General features: G+C 38.1%; 1 protein-coding gene across 6 annotated transcripts in view; it reads right to left on the bottom strand.

The window, feature by feature from the left end:
- The window catches only part of VEZT (vezatin, adherens junctions transmembrane protein), a 60408-nt gene that overhangs the window by 20164 nt on the left and 20843 nt on the right, over positions 1–19401 (bottom strand). For 4 of the 6 annotated variants that reach the window (XM_039570573.1, XM_039570576.1, XM_039570574.1 and 1 more), the window contains 6 exons: positions 17151–17326; positions 14423–14698; positions 8915–9064; positions 4704–4851; positions 1577–1908; positions 746–939 (listed from right to left, as the gene is read on the bottom strand). In XM_039570573.1, the coding sequence (XP_039426507.1) occupies positions 746–939; positions 1577–1908; positions 4704–4851; positions 8915–9064; positions 14423–14698; positions 17151–17326 (1276 nt within the window). The remainder of the gene's footprint in view (positions 1–745; positions 940–1576; positions 1909–4703; positions 4852–8914; positions 9065–14422; positions 14699–17150; positions 17327–19401) is intronic. The other 2 variants (XM_039570577.1, XM_039570572.1) reach the window with 1 other exon arrangement.

The following is a 19401-nucleotide window of genomic DNA, read 5'->3' as shown; positions in this document are numbered from 1 at the left end:
AAGTTCCCTCCAATTTTCCTAGTGCAGTCTCCATTACCAGCATTTTTCAGATGCTGGGCTGTGCCTTCCTAGGACAGTAAAAATGCTCCTGGAAAAAAGAAAGATTAGAAATTACAGGTTCAATTCCATGTCAGGAGAGCCTAAGTTCACTTCAATTATTTAAGCTGGTTATGCTTCACAAGAACAGCATGGGCAGTACAGATCCCTAAGGAGAGAGACAACAAACAAGATGTTGGGATATGCTGTTCACTAGGACTTTTAAGAACACCAAAGATTAGCTCACTCTCTCTGAGAGAGGCAGTAAATGGGTATTATATGCTCAACATGTCCTCCATAATTTAAAATGTTCCAGGAAATGTGACTGTCAAAAAAGTTTCATGACAATGCCATTATCATTTCAATTAATGGCATAATGTTAAAATGCAGTAAATAAATGAAGATCTTGGGGGCAAGTCATTCAAATCCTACCCCTTCACAGGTGACTCACCAATCAAAGGCAAAAAGCCACGATCATAACCTGAAAACATAACCATCTGAATCCACGGGTCTAACAGACTGAGTTAACATGTTTGCATTTTTTGCTGAAACAAAAGCTTCAAAGCCATCACAGTGAAAAATTGTGACATAAGGACATAGTTTTTCAAAGTGTATGGTCGTAAGACCTTCTTCAGCTAAAATTCTGATATACAGGCTGAACACTTTGAAGTGTATCCCATTAGTTGCTAAATTAATCTCTCACATTTACCTTTTTTCTTTGGATTTCTTCCACTCATTTTTTCCACCTGAGAAATGGCTTCTTCCCAGCAGCTGTTGCTTGCCTGGATATGAGGCTGAATGAACTTTAGTTTTTGTTCCAGAACCTGATGGGCTTCTGTTGTCAACTCGGGTGTCTCCTTAGTGCTAACAAGCTTTTCAAGTTCATCCTCAAGAATTATGACCCTAAGTGATGAGGAGATGAACAGCAGTAAGTAACAATAAATATGTGACTTCACTGTTCTTTCAAGTATTTAACATAATATACTGTTATTTTCTTCAAGTTTTAAGAATCTAACTCAGTCAATTCCTCAAAGATGCCCCAAAATTTAAAAATTAAAATAATTTTTTCTACATCAAGATACATTGCTCACCTGCATTTGTTATAGTAATTCCTTTATGTAAGATTGAAGGAGTAGGAGAGTCTCAACTGTTTCACCAAGTGACAAATCTTTAAGGATATTTACTAGGTAGTTTATAAGGAGCTGAATGTCCTTATAAAGCATTTGGTATATTGCAAAACCAATGGAAGATAATGATGTTTTCAGATTTTTTATAAGGGAGTGACAAATGCAAGGCACAGTCTTAGTGCACTGCTTATCTTCAAATTTTCACCAGATACTCAGAGAATACCCAGGAAAAATATCAGATTCCATAGTAAACCAAGGATCTTTGAGCCCATACTGTGTAAAGATATGGCTATGATCACAAAGACTGTATGTATCTGCCTGTTTTGCTTTTAATTGGGGATACAAGCTGACAACCCAAAGAACTTCGAGTCCAAAGCCTTCTGCATATTCTGTTAATTCATGTGTAAACTTACTCATTGAGCAGTGCCTTGAGATGAAGCTGCAAGCTGCGTACTGCTGTCTGGAGACTGTTCAGCTCTCTGGACTTCGGCTTTGTCCTGGCTGGCCATTCCAAGCCCGACTGATGCTGAGTTTCAAAGTAGCGATAGAACTCGTAGCTCCTCTTGAGCTCCTCCAAGCAGGCGGCGTGGGTGTGAGGTAGGCCCTGGGTCACATCGCACAGGATGTGGTGGGGCAGCCGCTCCGGGGACACCAAGGGCTTGGGGGACGCGTTGGCTGGGGAGAGCAGCAGCACCAGCCTCCTGAAGAATTCTGAACTCTGCCCTACCCAGAGCTGAAAGAGGACCTGCAAAACAGGGTAGGGTTAGCTCTGTGCACCTGGGAAGGCAGTCAGCCTCCGAAGTAAATGTACCATGGGAAAACATTCCTTGGCCAGCAGCAGGAACTTTGAAACACTGCAAAAATCTGCTGACTGTTTTTGAAGGGTATTCCAGAGCACAGGAGGTTCAGATCTTGTGAACCTTAGGTGACTGTTAATTCCTTGATGAAGGATATTAAATGCAATTATGCTCAGAAAGTTGTCGGAGTCCAAAACCTCATATTCTCATCAGTCAGTTTCATTATTTGCTGTAATCTCTACATACCCTACAGCTCATAAAGGGCTGCCAAAATTCCAGTGGCAGCAAAGACATTTTTCCCTTTCTAAGGCCAAGCTGTCATTTCTGCAGTCTAATAACTACTGCACTGCCCCACACCCAACCTTGAAACATAAGCCTAATTGCACTGTACTTCAACAAAAAAATGTTCTGCATCTGAAGAAACTTGAGCTGCTAACTTATTTCTTTTTTCAGCCAAAGTAAGAAATTCCACCAATACCACCAAGGAAGGAAAGGCTTTTAAGAAATGAATTGATTCACAATGTTACATATGGTACTAAAGAGGCCAGTCCATCTGGGAGCAAGGCAGCCCACAATTTCAATTTCTTGAGAACTTCCACTTCCAATGAAATGAAATGTTTTCTTATTTTAGAGAAGTTTGCTCAGTAGACCATGACAGAACAGCAGCACCTTTTATGTCTAAAATGAAAAGGAAAGGTTATGATACTTTTCTCTGCAATAATGGCCCTTATTAAAAGGGATCAGCTGTAGGTGATTATGAGGTGCAGACTGAAACTTGTTCGCAAGCATTCCAGACCAATGAAGACAAAATATTTACTCACCATGTCAAAAATACTTGGATGCAAACTGATAAAATATTCCAAAAGAAATTTACAAAAGATGCTCATGAGAAAAAAGAATACATGAATAACATGAAATTAATTTGGGGCACACATGCAAGACTGATTTGGCTGGGTGCAAGAATACAAAGCAAACAAATGGGCAGCAATCTCTTAAGTGTCCCTGAATGTGTGGTGCTTTGGATAAAAAGTCAAGAGCTCATGCTGTAATAAGCACAAAAGAAGACCAATCCCTTCCACCAGACATAAATCACAGGCAATGAAAAAGCAGCACAAATAGTGGACTTCAGGAAGTGATAACAATAATCAAAAACCTACCTGAAAAAAGGCACGACGACAAGAGAAAAGGAAATTTCAGATGTATTTATGGTTGCAAGTAGCTTGCTCTGCCAATGACTACTGATGATTTTTGCTGACACACTCACACAAAATATCCAACTGGCTCTCCTCAGCTTAAACTGGTATATTTTTCTCAAGTGAAAAATTTTCACTCTTTAAATTGCTTTACTTCAAGGACAAACTAGCCAAAAGACACATGCTACATTTGTCATATGGCTTAGCATGACCTGCATTTTAGTATAAAGACAAGTTCTCTCAAAGTAAAAAAACCTGAAGAGGACTGCACATACATCCAAGGCTCACCACACAAGTATGTCCCAAGGTTATCAAAGTATTTTATTACCTACACAGGAATCTGCTTAGGACTGATTTATGTTAATTTAGCTTGGTTCAGCTATACCACACCCAGCCTACATTGCTGTCTGTTATGAGTTACCATAAATTGAGATTTACTAGTTGTGAGCTTAACTGTATCCAGAAAGCATCTTAACCAGCTTAACTAAAAGAGATTTCAGTTAAATTACTGCAAATTGCAGGTAAACAAAGACTTAATCTTACAAGCTTGGGCACCTCTGATTGGCTGCTTCTGCTTAAAAAGAAGTAGGTAAATTAGCAGGCTTACATGGTTGCAATTAGAACTTCAGCTAATGAAATGCAAGAAAAAAAATCCCAAAAGCTCCTGTTTATTGTAGCTCTTAGCTTACAGCTAATTAAACAAAGCCTCAAATCTTAGTAATCACTATTACTGATAGCATTTACTGTCAGAACAAAAGAAGTCAAGGTCTGTAAATTAGGAGAAAAAAATGCAACAAAAGGCAACCCCATAGAAACATAGAAGTCATACAATAATGGAATTTTCGATTCAAAAAACAATGTTAAAAGGGATCTGCCTTGGCAGAGGACCATTAGAGTACAGAAGACTTGCATTCAAATTAGATCTTCCTTCCAATTGACTCATGCAAATAAAAAATACCTAATATCTCAAAACAAAATAGATAAAAGGCCATTATATGGTTGTCACTCTGTTCAGTTAAATGTTTTTCAAAGATCAAAGAACCACACTGGCTGATGGCAGCAGGGGTCCAAGCTTATGATTTCTACTCCTCAGTGTGACTAAATGCAGCTACTCCCTTTGGCAATTACAACTAATTTGTGTCTTCTGATGTCTCTCTTTTTATTCACGTCACGAGACTAGATAAAAAAAGAAGAAAGTACAAATCTGGAAATTATTTTATTCAGCTGGGATCAGGTGAAATAAGAGAGCAAAAAACATGTTTAAGGGGATTGATCAAGCTGATTATAGAGCACTGACTTGAACTTCCATGATTTGCAGAAAAAATCCTAATGTTGTATTGAGTAACTTCTCTTTCTCTACGTGCACAAAGAAATCACCTGAATGCTGATAAATGTAGAAACACATGATGAGAGGCTAATTGATTACACCTTACCCTCAGTTCAGTGTGTTGCTACAGGCTAGGATGTACAAGCCACAGGACTTCATGACAACAGAAAGATTTTCACCAAGAGCCTGCATGGATGCATTAAGTCCTTCTAGGAGAGCTCACCTTGAGTGCAGGCAAGCTGAAGCCATCAGTCAGATTGTGTGCCTCCTCTTCAGAGACCTGCTCTTCACTCAGTCCCAAACCCAGCTCCTTAAAGGGGACCACACAGATGTAGCTGGTCACGTTGTCACTCTCTGAGTTCAGAGGGTAGGTTTAGCTGGAGTTAAGGTGGTAAACAAAGCCACTTTTGCATTAAACACACAGAAAAGGAAAGAAATGCTTAATAAGGTTTCTTATTCCAGGCAATTTTTATGAAAGCACATACATTCATCCCAAATCCACCTGAATCCTGTCTAATTGAAAGTTTCACAATCCTTATTTGAAGCACAAGTTTTAAAGGCTCTTTTAAGGATGAGAGATAAGACACTGACAAAACACTGATGTCTAAATACAAACACATAAAAAGAAACAAAGTAGATTGATGAAAAATCCCTGCATCCCTTATGAGTGAAGCAGCTTACTTTTAAATACTGAGTTTCCAAGAGATAGTTCATGTCAATCTTAAACCAGAAATCACATATTTAACAGAGGAAAGAGAACAACTGTGCAATTTTAAGTTTTAAAGGTAGCCTGTGTTATAGACTAAACTCAGGATGTGAATTTGCTGAGAGTTCTGTCTGTGGATGGACTGCTCAGAGATCTTTACAGTAAAAGGTCTTTGACATTGCAGAAAGCTCTGTGAAGAACAGGAGCTCCCTGACTGTCATACCATTAACTTTATTGATTATATCACTGTAAAGACATTATGATCTTGGCAGGATGAACGGCAAACTGGTATCTATCAACACCATTCAGCACATTTAAAATCTCAGTAGGAAAATGTACATTTCTAGTCCTCAAAAATGCTTAAAAAGTAGGAAGCAAGCACAACATAACTGATACCAGAAGACAGATAAAATAATTCATAGACTAGGCAGCATTTATTTTAAAACAGCACTAATTTTAGGCTAACCTCAGGCTGGGGAGGAACAGTTCAAGATTTTTCCACATTTTCTGATAGTACCCCAGTCACAGAATAGTAAAATTGATTTTAAAACAGAAACCTAAACTTATGGCCGTAAGTACAAAATGACATTTGTTCCACAGAAATATATACATTTGTAAAGCATTAATGAAAATATGGTCTCTTAATTTAAAGTATGAGTTTTTTCATTTACAGTTTGATCTAGAAACTGAATGCTCTCATCTCTTGCATATAAAGCCAACTAGAAGCACTTGTCTCTTGTCCAACTAATGTCTTCTGGGGAAGCTACAAGTTCCATCCACTTTCACACCCAAATTTTCCAAGTGCTAAATTCTCAAAGGATTGAACTCACAAAAGTGATTTGCTCAAGAGATGTTTACCAATTGAGTAGAAGAACATTGCATGAAAAAGTAATATTCTGTGTCCCAGGAAACAGTAAAGCGAAGCGTCCAGGATCTAAGCAAACACATTTCTCCCTCCTTTATCCCTAATGTCCAGAGGGGAAGAAGCCTATTAAGTGTTCACACAAAACCCTACAATGTAAATCAATTAGGATCAGAATATTACTGCTGTCACCAGCAGCTGGCTCACATAAATGGTGTCTATTCTAAATTAACCTGACAGCACGCCCAGCAGAGGGAGCACATAGGACGAGGATGGGAACTCCATCAGAAACTGAAAAGTCAGGTCAAAACCCTTCAGGACCACTTATCTTAGAAACTACTTGTACTCCTTGTTAGCCTTTTCCTGCAACATGGCATTTCCAACAGCATGAATGCCACAAAAAGCAGTTTGGACACGTGTGGATTTTTAAGTCATGCTAAAACTAAATTCCAGGCAACATCTCAAATGAGAGGTTTGACCAAGGAGCCACTTACCAATGCTGTGTCCTAGCCAGGGATTCCCAGTGGCCTCCTGCACCTCCTGCCTTGCCCTCCTCTACTGCAGCCCTTCCACTCCCATTTCTATCTGACAGATGAAAGCAGAGAACTGATCCCATGCCCCCATTAGCTTCCTAAGGACCAAACATTTAGAAAGTTTAGACATATACACACCATTATATACAGGAATGCACTTCCTTCGAGCACTTTGATCTAGTAGTAAATATTTTTAGCCCTAATGTCTTCCATTAAAGCCAAAATACAGTAATTATCTTAGATTAGTTAAATTTTTCTACGTCTCTGTGAAAATATTTCAATCGTTTAACTTGCATGCCTTATGAGCTTGAAAGAAGAGAAGGCAAAGCTACTTAATAATGAACTGTCAAATCCAGAATAAAATATCTGTACAGTGAATGTCTAACCTCTATCAGGTTAGACACTCTTATTTACCTATAGAAAAGCAAGAATGCTGATGTATCCCTGTATGTAACAATTAAACTTTTATACTTTAGTCTTCACAAGCACATTCCCATCTAAAAACCTAACACGAGGGCCTCACAGGATCCCTGGGAAATCCAAGCTGCTCTTCTACAAAATTCACACCTGCTCACCAGGGGTGAGCTAAGCATGTGATGAACTGGCTGGTCAAGGAAGAAATACAGCACTGAAAAATGCCCAAGTGTCTCTACTCAGACCTTTCAGCATGGGATATCTGATTTAGGCTTTTATAATCCCAAGAGGGTACTACTTTTTGTTTAACTTACTTCTTTTCTTGTGTGAACTTTCTCTCTCCCTAGTTAAAAGTTACATGTTTTTCTAACAGTTCATGATGCAATAACTAAACCTTTACAGAGGAGAAGGAACAAGTTTTTACTAGATTTACTACAGGAAATTTGCAAATTTCCCTGTGCTCAGTGCATCTCAAAGACCTAGAATGCATTTTATATGCATTCCATCCTAATGGGGTAAGGTATCACTCAGTTTAAAACACTGCTATCCAATGTCTGGTTTTATCACTAATAAAAAAATACCGCTATTTATGCCTTGACAGCAAAGAACATCACCTTACAACAAAATCCAGGCTTTTTAAGTTTACACAGTCCAGTGCCCAGGTCCTACCTATCAAAATAGTTCAATGGAAATGGAGTATCAAACCATTCTGCATCAGATGAGGATGAGATTATTAACATCAGCCAGTAACATAAACTACAGAATTTCCTCCATCCAGCTTGTATATAATTACATCAGGTTCCCATGATGCAGAACCCACAAGGCTCTTAAGACCAGCATGCCGAGTGAAGCACTGCCTGAGTTACCACACAATTCAACGGAGGACAGTGCACGTTGAACAGCTGTTGAACTGGTCTGCACGACATCCTGTAAATACTTAACCCAAAGTGCCTAATTTCTAGTTTAGACTTTCAGCCACTGCATCCTACTGTGACCTTAGATTCTGAATTAAAAAGAGAAATACTCTTTTCTAATTTTGTTCTGTGACTTTGAGCAATGCTGACATGAACAAATCAGAGTAAGAATGATGTAGGAAAATGCTAAGTTGTTTCTGCTAGTACCCAACTGTCCCTCCACACAAAATGTAAGCAATATGACTTTCCATCTCATTAAATTACTGGTCCACCAAGTTTGACACAAAATGCCTGGTATAAGGCTAAAATGTGACTGCATATTTTCTCTTCTGCATGGGAACAAAATTTAATTAGGGCAAAATTATTTAACTGTACTCACTGAAGGAGCTATCTAATTAAAAGAGGGTACACTAGCCACAAGCAAATATTGCTGAACTTCTAGTTCTACTGAAGTGAGAATGATAACATATCAAGCTTATGTAATTTGTTTCACCATGAATAAAGCTGTGACCTAAAATTTTTAATTCTCTGTTCATCAGACAGATCTCTTTCTAATACATTTGAGATATACATTAACATAAAAGCTTTATTTGCTGCAAATAATTTTGGTAGAAGAAAACCAACTTACCTTTGAACACAGGAATATTGACTGAAAGGCCGTATTGTTCAGAGGAGAGGATATTTTGGTGCAAGGGAAAAAGATGGCTAAGAGGAATTTTAACCAAATTCTGAAGGCCTCTTAAACACATCATCAACACTTAGACCAAAAGCATAGGTGTCAATAATGAGACAATGTTTTCAGTACATTGAATCTTATCTCACACGGCACAGTACACAAAAAGACAAAAATTTTAAGGATGTTCCAAACCAAAAACGAGTCCCAATCTTGTTTAGACATGTAATTAGATACTGTATGTTTCTAGACATCCTGACACTAAACATTGGCACAACTGCAGGCAGGCAACGTGGACTACCTGAACTGGTGGGTTTTTACAGAAAGGATATTTTTTCAGCATGTACAGAGTAGCCAGTCTTGCAGCTCGGAAGTTGGCTCTGACGGATCGATACACAGCTTTCCGGAGGCCAATCAGGTGCTGACTAGGATGCTGTCCAGCTTTATTAAATGGGCAAGCGGCACTGACCCTGTCAAGCAAACTTGAAAAGTAAAATGTGATACAACTGTACAGATGTCCTAAAGTATTTTTAAAAAACAGTACATCAGTTTTCCTATTTCATTCTTTAGAAAGCTTTTTCAAATCACTAACTATGAAATTTTTTAAAAAATTGATCATATCAATGATGTATTTAATCAAAATTTCAGACAGCAGCCAGGATTCCTCAGTAGATAGCATGATTCTGTTCTCATCTGAGCCGTGGCAAAACTCCTGAGGACATTTATTTTCTCTGAAATTTTCCAAAATGGTACAGTAATGGTAGATAATGACAGACATACCATAACATTATCTCAATCAGAATACAAAACTATTCCAACCCCACTGTCAGCTTTGGAAATTTTAATAAACAGGTACTTAACATATATCTCCTTATATCCAAATTTATTTTTTCAATAATTTTTGCAGAAAAATATGTGCCAATACATAGCTTTTCATGCAAAATTTAGCCTTCCTGATGCAGAAAGTTTTCTAGGTGAAGAGAAGTATTGTTTGAGTGGTGACATAGATTTTATCATCATGCAATGAATGACAGCTGTGTTTGTGAGAGTCTTGGCAGGTAAACACATGAAATGTATACATCACACAAGCATATTTGAAAGTATATTTGGTGTCCAGCTATTCAGGTGAATATACCATTTAAAAGAAACAATGCCATTTGCCTATTAGAATACACCTCAGAATGGCTTTAGCACTGTAAGAAATCACCTCATCTGGAAATACAATGAAATGTGAACTGGGTGAACATTAAACAGGTGTGTGGAACTTCAAGCTCCAGTTATATCTATTCATATGCACACTGAGGTCAAAGCTGTGACTGAGACTCCAGAAACAACCTAGGTGCACTCTACTTGCTGGGACTGTTTTTACTAGAATCAACTCAGGAATGAACGTAGTCTGACAACAGGACAATCCCTTGTGATTAATTAATTTGGGACTGGAAGCCTGCTTCTGCTCTCACCTTTCCCAGGGCACAGTGGTGATTTCATGTCCAGTCACTTAAAAGGGAAAAGCATACAGGGTTCCTGGTAAGTCTGAGGTGGGTTGCTGCGTTGGTAACTATTTCTGTAGTCCATCTGACTAAAAAGCTGACCACTGAGAAAATGACAGTCCTACTCCATGTGCTTAGCTGGACTGTGCTGCACATTGACTGGGAAGGGAAATAGCCTGTGGCCTTCGCTATCAAATATGAAAACCAGAGCAGCCCACCCAGTGAGTAAGGCTGGAACCATATATCAATATGTTTAACACCATTAACACAAGCAGAATCATGCCAAATATTGCTATATATTGAATATGCTAGCTGAAATACAATATAAAATATCTGCATGCCATTTAAAATTATGTGTTATTAAAATGGTTTATATGACATCTCATAACTACTTTCAAATCTAGAAAAAATAAAAACAAACTGTGTTCATTTCCATTTCTAAATGTAAATTTAAAATGCTAGCCTTGCTGTATCTTTCACTAGGGAACACAGCATGTAATGCAGTACATGCCAATCTCTAACCTTTCCCTAGCTTTTGAAAGTAACAAATGGAAGTATTTATGTATAAATGCTCACATCAGTTTGTAGGCTTAAGCCCCATGTGAATTGTCAGAAGCAAGCTCAAAGAAAAGGAGCAAAATTCTTCTACCGTAAAAGAGAGACACAGATTTATGTTCTACTACAGTGATGCAGACTTTTCCAACTCCTATAGAGAACACATATAGCGTAACTCATGCACAGCACGTACTGCCAGTATTCAGCAAAACAATCTGCTTTCCTTCTGGAATGGATTGATTCAGTGCTTTTTATAAAAGAATTTTTCCTTATTCTACTAATTTAAATTAGTAGAATCTATTAGATATGTCTATCTGTCAGGCATGTCATATCCCTAAATTCCTAGTGTTTCATTTATCTTCACAGAATCACAGAATGGTTTGGGTTGGAAGGGACCATGAAGATCCTCTAATTCCAAACCCCCTGCCATGGGCAGGGACACCTTCCACCAGGCTCCTCAAAGCCCCATCCAGCCTGGCCCTGAACACTTCCAGGGATGGGTCATGCACCACTTCTCTCCTGTGTCCCACCACCCTCACAGTCAAGAATTTTCATCTTAATATCTAATCTAAACCTGCCCTATTTCAATTTAAAGCCATTCCCCCTTGTCTATCACCACACACCCTTGTAAAAAGTCTCTCTCTTATTCTCTATGTATTTTAATTGGACTTACAAAATGTTACCAGCTTCGCATATCAGCCACAAGTAGCAAGAAGAAAAAAAGGTTAAGGGTGAATTTCCCCTTTACTACAGCTCCAAACCCATTTTACTGTATAGAACAACAAAATATTCATTAATTTTACAAGCCAAATCTTAAATTGGCTTTCAACTTTTAACAAGTTTATATAAAATTAATAAAAATTAATTAACATTATTAAAAACCTATTACTGCACTCTGGCATGAAAGCAGTTCTATAAAGAGCTAATGCACCTCCATATGTATTAAGCTCCTAGAGCTTAATTCTAGTTTAAAATACAGTAGAAAGGGAGCATTTTGGAAAAGAAGTTAATTTTTTTGGTGACAGGCAAAGGAAAAACACTTGCTGCTTATTGTTGCAGCCTTTCATTATGTATTCCTTCAGTCTGGTTTTATGATGTGCAAGACAATGGGCATACTTTCATTACCCTGCAGAACAGGCTTCATTTGGCTAATTGCAAATGAGCAATTAGACAGAAATACTGCCCTTCTGCCTGAGTAGAGCACTGCCCTACCTTTGCTACACAATTCCTGTAATCCAAGCTACCCAGCTGAGGTCTCGGCCATCTCTGCATCACAGAGCTGGTACCATGCAGACACATCTGAAATTCCAACAGAGTGCTAAACACTTCCAAAGGCCATGCTGGAATCAGAATATCCAGCTGTCTTTGAGAGCAACTAATATAAGAGAAGCCTGACAGGATTACAGAATCACAGAATAGTTAAGATTGGAAAGGACCACTGGAGGCCATTTAGTCCAAGCTCCCTGCTCAAGTCCTTAGTTCCTGATCTGTGTGGCTGCAGTCAGTTTTACTGGGTGGGAGGGGAATGAAGGCAAAAGGATGTTTGAATATTTGAGTATAGCACTCACTGTCACACAGTAGTAAACCACTTAACCTACAGACAACTGACCAAAACCTCATCTACCTTTTACAGAGACAGTCCAGTATCAACTAATAAGGGGCAAATAGAGTAGAATAAAGCAAAGCCATAGATGTTTCAATGGATATGTAAATTAGCCTATGGGAATAGCAATGGATGATGTAATGGGGAGGAAAACCAGCAGAGGAGCACCAGGAACTTCAGGCCAAAGCTGCACACCTGGACTTGCCCTGTCAGAGTTTAGCTAAGTACAACCAGTCGAAGTCTGAACTTGGTACTATTTAAATGACAGCTTCAATATATTTCCAGTCACAATATGGTCAATGCACAGGCCAAACTATGCTGAGTTAGCAGTACCTTAAAACAGCTGCATATGTAGCACTCACCAGGATGATGTACCTGACTGAAATCTCATTCCTTCAAGGATGTAAAATAACACAAGAGGAGACTCAGTAACTTTTCAAATGCAACCACTTCTATTGACATGAGACTCTTTCTAAACAGGCACTAAGATTTTGACAATGTTATGACAGGAAAACATTCTAAACTTTGTTCTGCTGAGGTTTACTGTAGAAAATTCTAGAAAAAAAAGGGAAAACTAGTGTTTTGGATCATACACAAAGAGCTACCCAAAGCAAAGAATTTCACATTGCCCTGTGCAGCAGCATCTCTTGCATATGTGGAGGAAGAAAAGGACACTCTCGAGTCAGAACTCCCTCTAGGCTGAACCAACCCAAAACTTGTACAGCACCGACTTCTTTATACTGTCCAGTTGTTCCAACGAGGATGCTGGCACACTCAGACTTCTCCCACTCCATCCATATGTCAAAGTCTTTTGAAAAGCTTGCCAAAGTTTCAAGTAAAGAAGCTATTAGATCAAGCATCAGCTTAAAGACCAGTCTGTTTTTTATTAATCTGTTATCTAAGATATGTAGTAAAAGAACAAGGCAGCAGCAATTTAGACATTGACCACAAGTTCGTTTGCTTAAACTTAGGCAAAAATCCAAATGTTTTTCTCATCTGTAATTTGGACAAGCCTGAACAATAATTTCTTTTAAGAACCCGTTTGCAAAGATAAGACTGCCTATTGCTCAAGTATATGCTTCTTCAGCAAAAAAACAGACCAAAACAAAAATCACATAGCTAGGCAGACTGAAGACATGCTTATGCATTTCAAAGGGAGAATGAAACATTTCTTCAATGAAGTACACTGAAGGTATCTCAAGCTAGAAAATTAATCCAAAATTTTAAGTCTGAAGTTGCAAACTTGCATGTAAGAACATGTGTCTGAATGTAGAATAGTTGGTCTAGCACAACTACTGGATAAACATCTTCTTGGTGCCCGCAAGGGAATTTTTGATTTTTTTTTTAGAAGTTGACTGTATTTTAGGTGTTGGTGTTTCCCACCTCCTTTAGCCTTAAGCAGAACTAGCACAGATCTGGATTCACCATAGGTGGTTACAATGCAAAAGCATCCACGGCAATGAGAGTGCACAGAAACAGGCCTGTTGGCTTTGGAGTCACTGCATACACTGAACAATTTCTGATGTCCTTTCACATAGCAAATAAGCAAAACTTACCAAATAACTACAAGAGCTAAATAATCAGAAGCACTTTTGCATCTCTTAAGTGAAAGAGAGCAAATAATTTAAGAATCTAAATGTTTCAACAATTGTATGCAAGAAAAAAATGTTAACTAATGTTAACTTTACTTGAGGTGGGAAATGATGTTTGATGGTCTTTGCTGATTGCTGTGTCCTCAGTACTTCAGACTGTTCTTTGTTAAATAAAAATAGAACGGTTTTCATGTCATCCTGTTTCCTAAAATATGAGTGATTACTTGCAGATCAGTTTATTTACATAGAATTGGTAATGTAAGAGAAAACTCTCTAAATGACTCCCCAAAATAGTTAACTAACTTAGTTCAAAGTCCATTTGTTCATATATTTCATTGCTAGCAACACAGGACATTTCGAAGGCATATGAGTTTTGTGAGACTTAATTCACCTTCAGGATGCAGGGTTTTAACACTGAGTTGTTAGAATTCATACTTCTAGTATGAATGGTAATTACACTATTTTATGTAAATGAAAACCTTTAAGTATTATGTTTTTCAGTAATTCCACTTGTTATGGGAGACAGTGTAATGAGACAATTTTAGACAACACCTGGTTTGAATGGATCTGTGTATTAAATAAAGTGAAATACAGACTCACAGGGTAAATCCTCTGGAAATTACTTCGGTCTCTTGAATGAGTCGCAGAGCTTTCCTCACGAGATTAGTGAAAGCTCGGCTATTCGCCACTGTTTCTTCCAGCTGGATACAGTATTTTCGCAGGGACATTTGCAGCTTGGCTGTCCTCCATGTGCCCCACACTCTAAAAACTGCATAGACAAGCAGCACTGGTCCGCACAGCAGCCATGATGATTCCTTCCACCACGAAGGAAACATAAGCAGTGCACTTACAAAGGCAAGGAACAGCGAGACATCCCTGCAAACAGAGACAGTATCACCAACCACACATTACTGAGGGCAAACAAGTGGGAAAATCACAAAGTTTTCAGCTACAGTTGAGATTACAACATCTTATTATGGGGCTTTTATGTAGGTCCTGAAGGGAGCTGTAAACACTGAAAACTACTCCTAGGTGGCAGGTTTAGATGAATACATACATGATATTACTTGGCTGGTATACTCTAAGGAAACCTTTCTTCAGCTTTTTTACAGCCTGAGTAGGAGAGTAATGTACCACTTTGAAAGGTCAGTTTCTCTTACACATATGACTTAAAAAAAAATAGAAAAGAAAATAAAAAAAGAAAAAAACCTGACTACTCAGCATTATAAGCCAGGGTGTGTAGGAACTGTAATATCTGTACTTCCAGGTTCAAGAGTACAGTAGGGAAGGGCATGTTTCTTTTGGTAGCAAATCCCTCAAGTAGTGCCAGCTGTATTTTTTCTAGAGTCTGACTCATTTAACTTGGACACCAATGCACCGCTAGTTTCTAACACAATTTTATAAAGATAGCTTGAATAATCATTTAAAATAATTTGGCACCTTTTGAAAATCCTTAAAGAATAGAGTTCCTAGTATCTCAGTTATTTCTCAAAGACATTTAAAAAGCTTATAAAGTTGTTACTTTCCTCTATAAAAATTCAACATAAATAAGTAACTGCTAGAAAACACACTGTGTTTCATATATATTATTACCCACTTTTGTAAAATAATCACAATCTTCAGAGAGATGGATGAGATACCAGCTTCAAGGTGCATTACAACTATAATTTTCCAGAATGTTTTCAATGAAAAACATTTTTTTCCATTATCCCTTAAAGCTGTGAATCCTGCATTTAGGTTCAGAAGTATTCACAAGGAATATTTTTCCATTTCTAAAATAAGACACAATCTCTGAGTTTCTATTTCCTGGACAGTTTTGTGGTCAAATTTCAACCAGCTTTACAAGTGTTAACTCTTTAGGGTTACTGACAGGTTTCAGTAAAGGTCCAGGGTTAAAATATTCCAAATATGTAACTACCTATAAAAGGGACAGACACAGTCTCTAACTTCCTTGGTACATTAAAAAAATAAAGTCCCACAAATAAAATAAATCACAGCAATGAAAGACTAGAAGGGATTCAAGAGCTCACTTTGTTCATTTTCAGCTTCTGGTTGGTTGACCCAGATCATCACGGACAGACCAAAGATGAAAATGGAGACTCCACAACCCATGCCATAGCTATTCCAACTCCTAAGTATCCTTAGAATTCAAAAGATTTCCCCCAAGTCCCAGTTTGAATCAGTAGCAGATTAATTGCATTATTCTTCCTCCTATCCTTCCCTTTTCTGAACAGAACAAATCATGACTGATCACCACCTTGTACACATTCTAACACTATTCACCGCAGCAATATGCAGATCCTTTTCTGGAGTAGTACTGCGTACCCAGCTATTCATCACTTGGCGTTTATTAACTTGACTTTTCCTTCCCAAGTGTAAACGTTTGTCTTTATTGAATTTTCTATCGTTTTCAAGGTATTTCTCCAAGCTAATGTTGACCTCTAGTCTATGAAAACACAAACTTGGTGTCATCTGGAAGGTGAACAACATTCACAAATTTTGTAAGTGTACTTTATCAGCTGAAAGTTAAAGAAACTGAATAATGCTAGGACCAGAAAAATCTGTTTCAAAAGTTCTCTTGTTTGGCAGAGAGCATCAATAATAACATAACTTAAACAGTTGAGGTGTGACTCTATAATAATTTCATCTACTTTTTAGTTTATGTATGAGAAAATAGCACTGACCCATATTATGCAGTATTTTTTTCTACTGATTCCCGCATTTCCAAGCAAGATACTCTGTCAGAACAACCACTGGTGGTATTTTTTAAATACAGGTGGTAGCTGTTCAGATACTGCTGCAGTCAGCTCCTTCAGTATTCTTGAGTGAATTCCACAACTCTGCTGACTTCAATGCATCTTACTAAAATATTCTGTAGTTTATTCTTCTGATATTCTATGTTTGAAAATTAATTGCACATCCCACCTCACCTCCCCCCACCCACAACATATTTTATGAAGACCACACCAAAATAAACACTTTTCAATTCAGTCTTCACAATCATGTCTCATTTATCAAAATCACCTCTATATAGTTTCAGAAATTAATGAACTAATCAGCTATGTTAGTTCTTCCTTATGGAATATATCAGTTTGGGAGTATTCACTCATGCTCATGTAGTTATCTCAGATTAAAATTCACTCTTTCAACAAAATGCCCAATGAAAAAAAACATGCTTATACAAAAATCCGGGGACTATTAGAATAAAGACCCAAGGACGTGAGAAAAAATATAGTTACTTTAATGTTGCATTTTATCTCAAGAATGCACAATATATTTTTTGCTTTTTTCTCAGTGAATATAACAGTAGATATCCTCAATACAATACCAAATATTAGGAGTTGCTAGGGAGCGTAGCGTTGGAAGCTGCCTGTTTTCCTGTTGCTTACACTGCCCTGCAGACAGGATACTGGGGTCAAGGAATTCAATCAGTTCCACATCCTCCTGCAGCAGAACTTCCTGTTGCAGGATGGTACGGAGCGTGTCAAATCGAAATCCGACATCCTTGCCACATAGAAATGGGCAGGAGAAAAAACAGGCATTAGTAAAGAATATGCAAATTCTTAAAATTAAGTTAGCAAAACAAGGAAAACACCCACACACACTACACTTTACTGACAACAATCTGTTCCCAGAGTACAGGAATGTTTTCAGATATATCACAAGTAGCTACTTTTTTATTAAACTTGTTTAGCTTTAAAAGCTCACACACTACCTAGCAGTTCAGGCTTGCAGGATGCATCACACTGACTTTGTAATCTGACCTAGATAGTAACAATAACTGGAAACAGGCCACAGAGTATGCCAATATATTTGCATAAGAATCAGAGAGGTATTGTATCTATCAGATCATTAAAAAAAACAGAAAATACTTTTTTTTTAAAATGTCGTGACATCATTTATGTCATTAACAAACAACCAAAACTTAGAGAAAGAAAGAGAGATATTGCAAATTAGTCAACAAAAAGTCACTTGTGGACACTTAGTAACAGTAGGGTCAATGCACTGGACTGAAGCCCGAAGCCACGGCAGTGGAGTACTCTCCTGCAGGATTCTGTACCTTTCCCAAGGGAACTCAATCCAAGCATGAAACAGCATGGGGCTCCAAAGACCTCACACTTGCTAAACTCCAGATAAATTTCAGGGAGTTCCTTATTTGTGAATTTGATGCCATAAGCATTTGCTACTTTCTTCCCCAACTATAGCTCTTGAAGACAAATAGACAACTCTTGAAGACAAATACAACCATCAGAGAAGCCCCCTGAAATTGTCATTTGAATACTGCACCAAACCACAATTACTTCAAGTTAAGAATGCCATAACAAAACCCAGCGAACACTGAACATGTGCATCCCTGCATCTAGCTAATTACAGGAGAGAAAAGAGAATATTTCTGAAAAGTCTCTAATAGAAACTTCTAACACAAGTGTGACATTTCACAGTACAAAATCTGTTTCATTCTGTCACTGACAGAATGAGATTCTTTATGAAACCATAAGATAGCTAGTTTAGAAATTTAATTCCATGCACAGATGTCACCTCAGATAACTTTCATTCTACTTTTAATGGAAAACATTTGTTTCAGGACTGTGTGCAAGAGGAAACTCTGCCCTCCTCCGACGCATCCTGTGTCATTTCAGAACTCTACTGTAGTATGCAGCAGGACAAACATGTTTTCCATGTTCTTGGGTTACGTCTTCATCTCAAGAAAGTAAGGCTAAAAATTGCTGTTAAGATAATACCCTCGATTCATAGGGAAGAGGGAGGAAGAAAAAAGTCAATCAAAGATCACTGATGAGAGATTTTCAGAGGAAATTTTGTCCTCCTGAGATAAAGGAGAACTGAGATACAGCAGAACTCTGTGAGAAGTGGAAAATTCTAATTTCTCATGCTGCTTAACATTTTCTTTTGAAACTCCATTTGAGGACATCATCCCTACATTGTAGTAGAAAAAAACAAATCAAAATTCTAGATTCTGGAACAGTCTGACTAAAGTGACATTTGCAAGCCATACTAGGAGTGTGAAGGAGCTGGGTACAAGTTAAAGCAGATCTGAGACAAGCCCAGACTGGAAAGCAGTGCGGCAGAGAAAGAGCAAACAAAGTTTGATTTGCCTTTCCCAAATGCAGAAGCCCTGTAGAGAGCAGTGCAGAAGCAAAGAGGCCAGAATTGGTCCAGGGCCAGTACAGCCGCACTGTGGTGGTGCTGGGCCTGAACTAACAAGCTGAAACAGAGGGTGAAGCAATACTCAGCTGAAGCTCCAGAACCTTCTGTCTTAGGTGGTCTCTACAAGGCACTAGGCTGCAACACATGGACTTTCTCAGCCAGCGTCTCCCCACTGCTTTCCACCAAAGGGGTACCCATACTGCAATTAAACTCATTTCAGCTTTCAAGAACTTCTTTAATTTCTCATGTATTTTTTTTTTTATTATCTTCCACAGTTTGAACATCTTCAACCTGGCTACTGATACTGTTCCTGTCCTTTTGTGCCCAATTCGGCACAGTAACTGAAAACCAGAATAAGGATTATCTAAAGAATAAGTAAAACTCTTAGAGCCAAACCCAACAATACAGACCAA

This window comes from Corvus cornix, chromosome 1A (genome assembly GCF_000738735.6).
Source record: "Corvus cornix cornix isolate S_Up_H32 chromosome 1A, ASM73873v5, whole genome shotgun sequence".
NCBI classification, from domain to species: Eukaryota; Metazoa; Chordata; class Aves; order Passeriformes; family Corvidae; genus Corvus; species Corvus cornix.
Note: the sequence above shows the minus strand (reverse complement) of the source record. Positions and strands in the feature narration are given on the sequence as shown.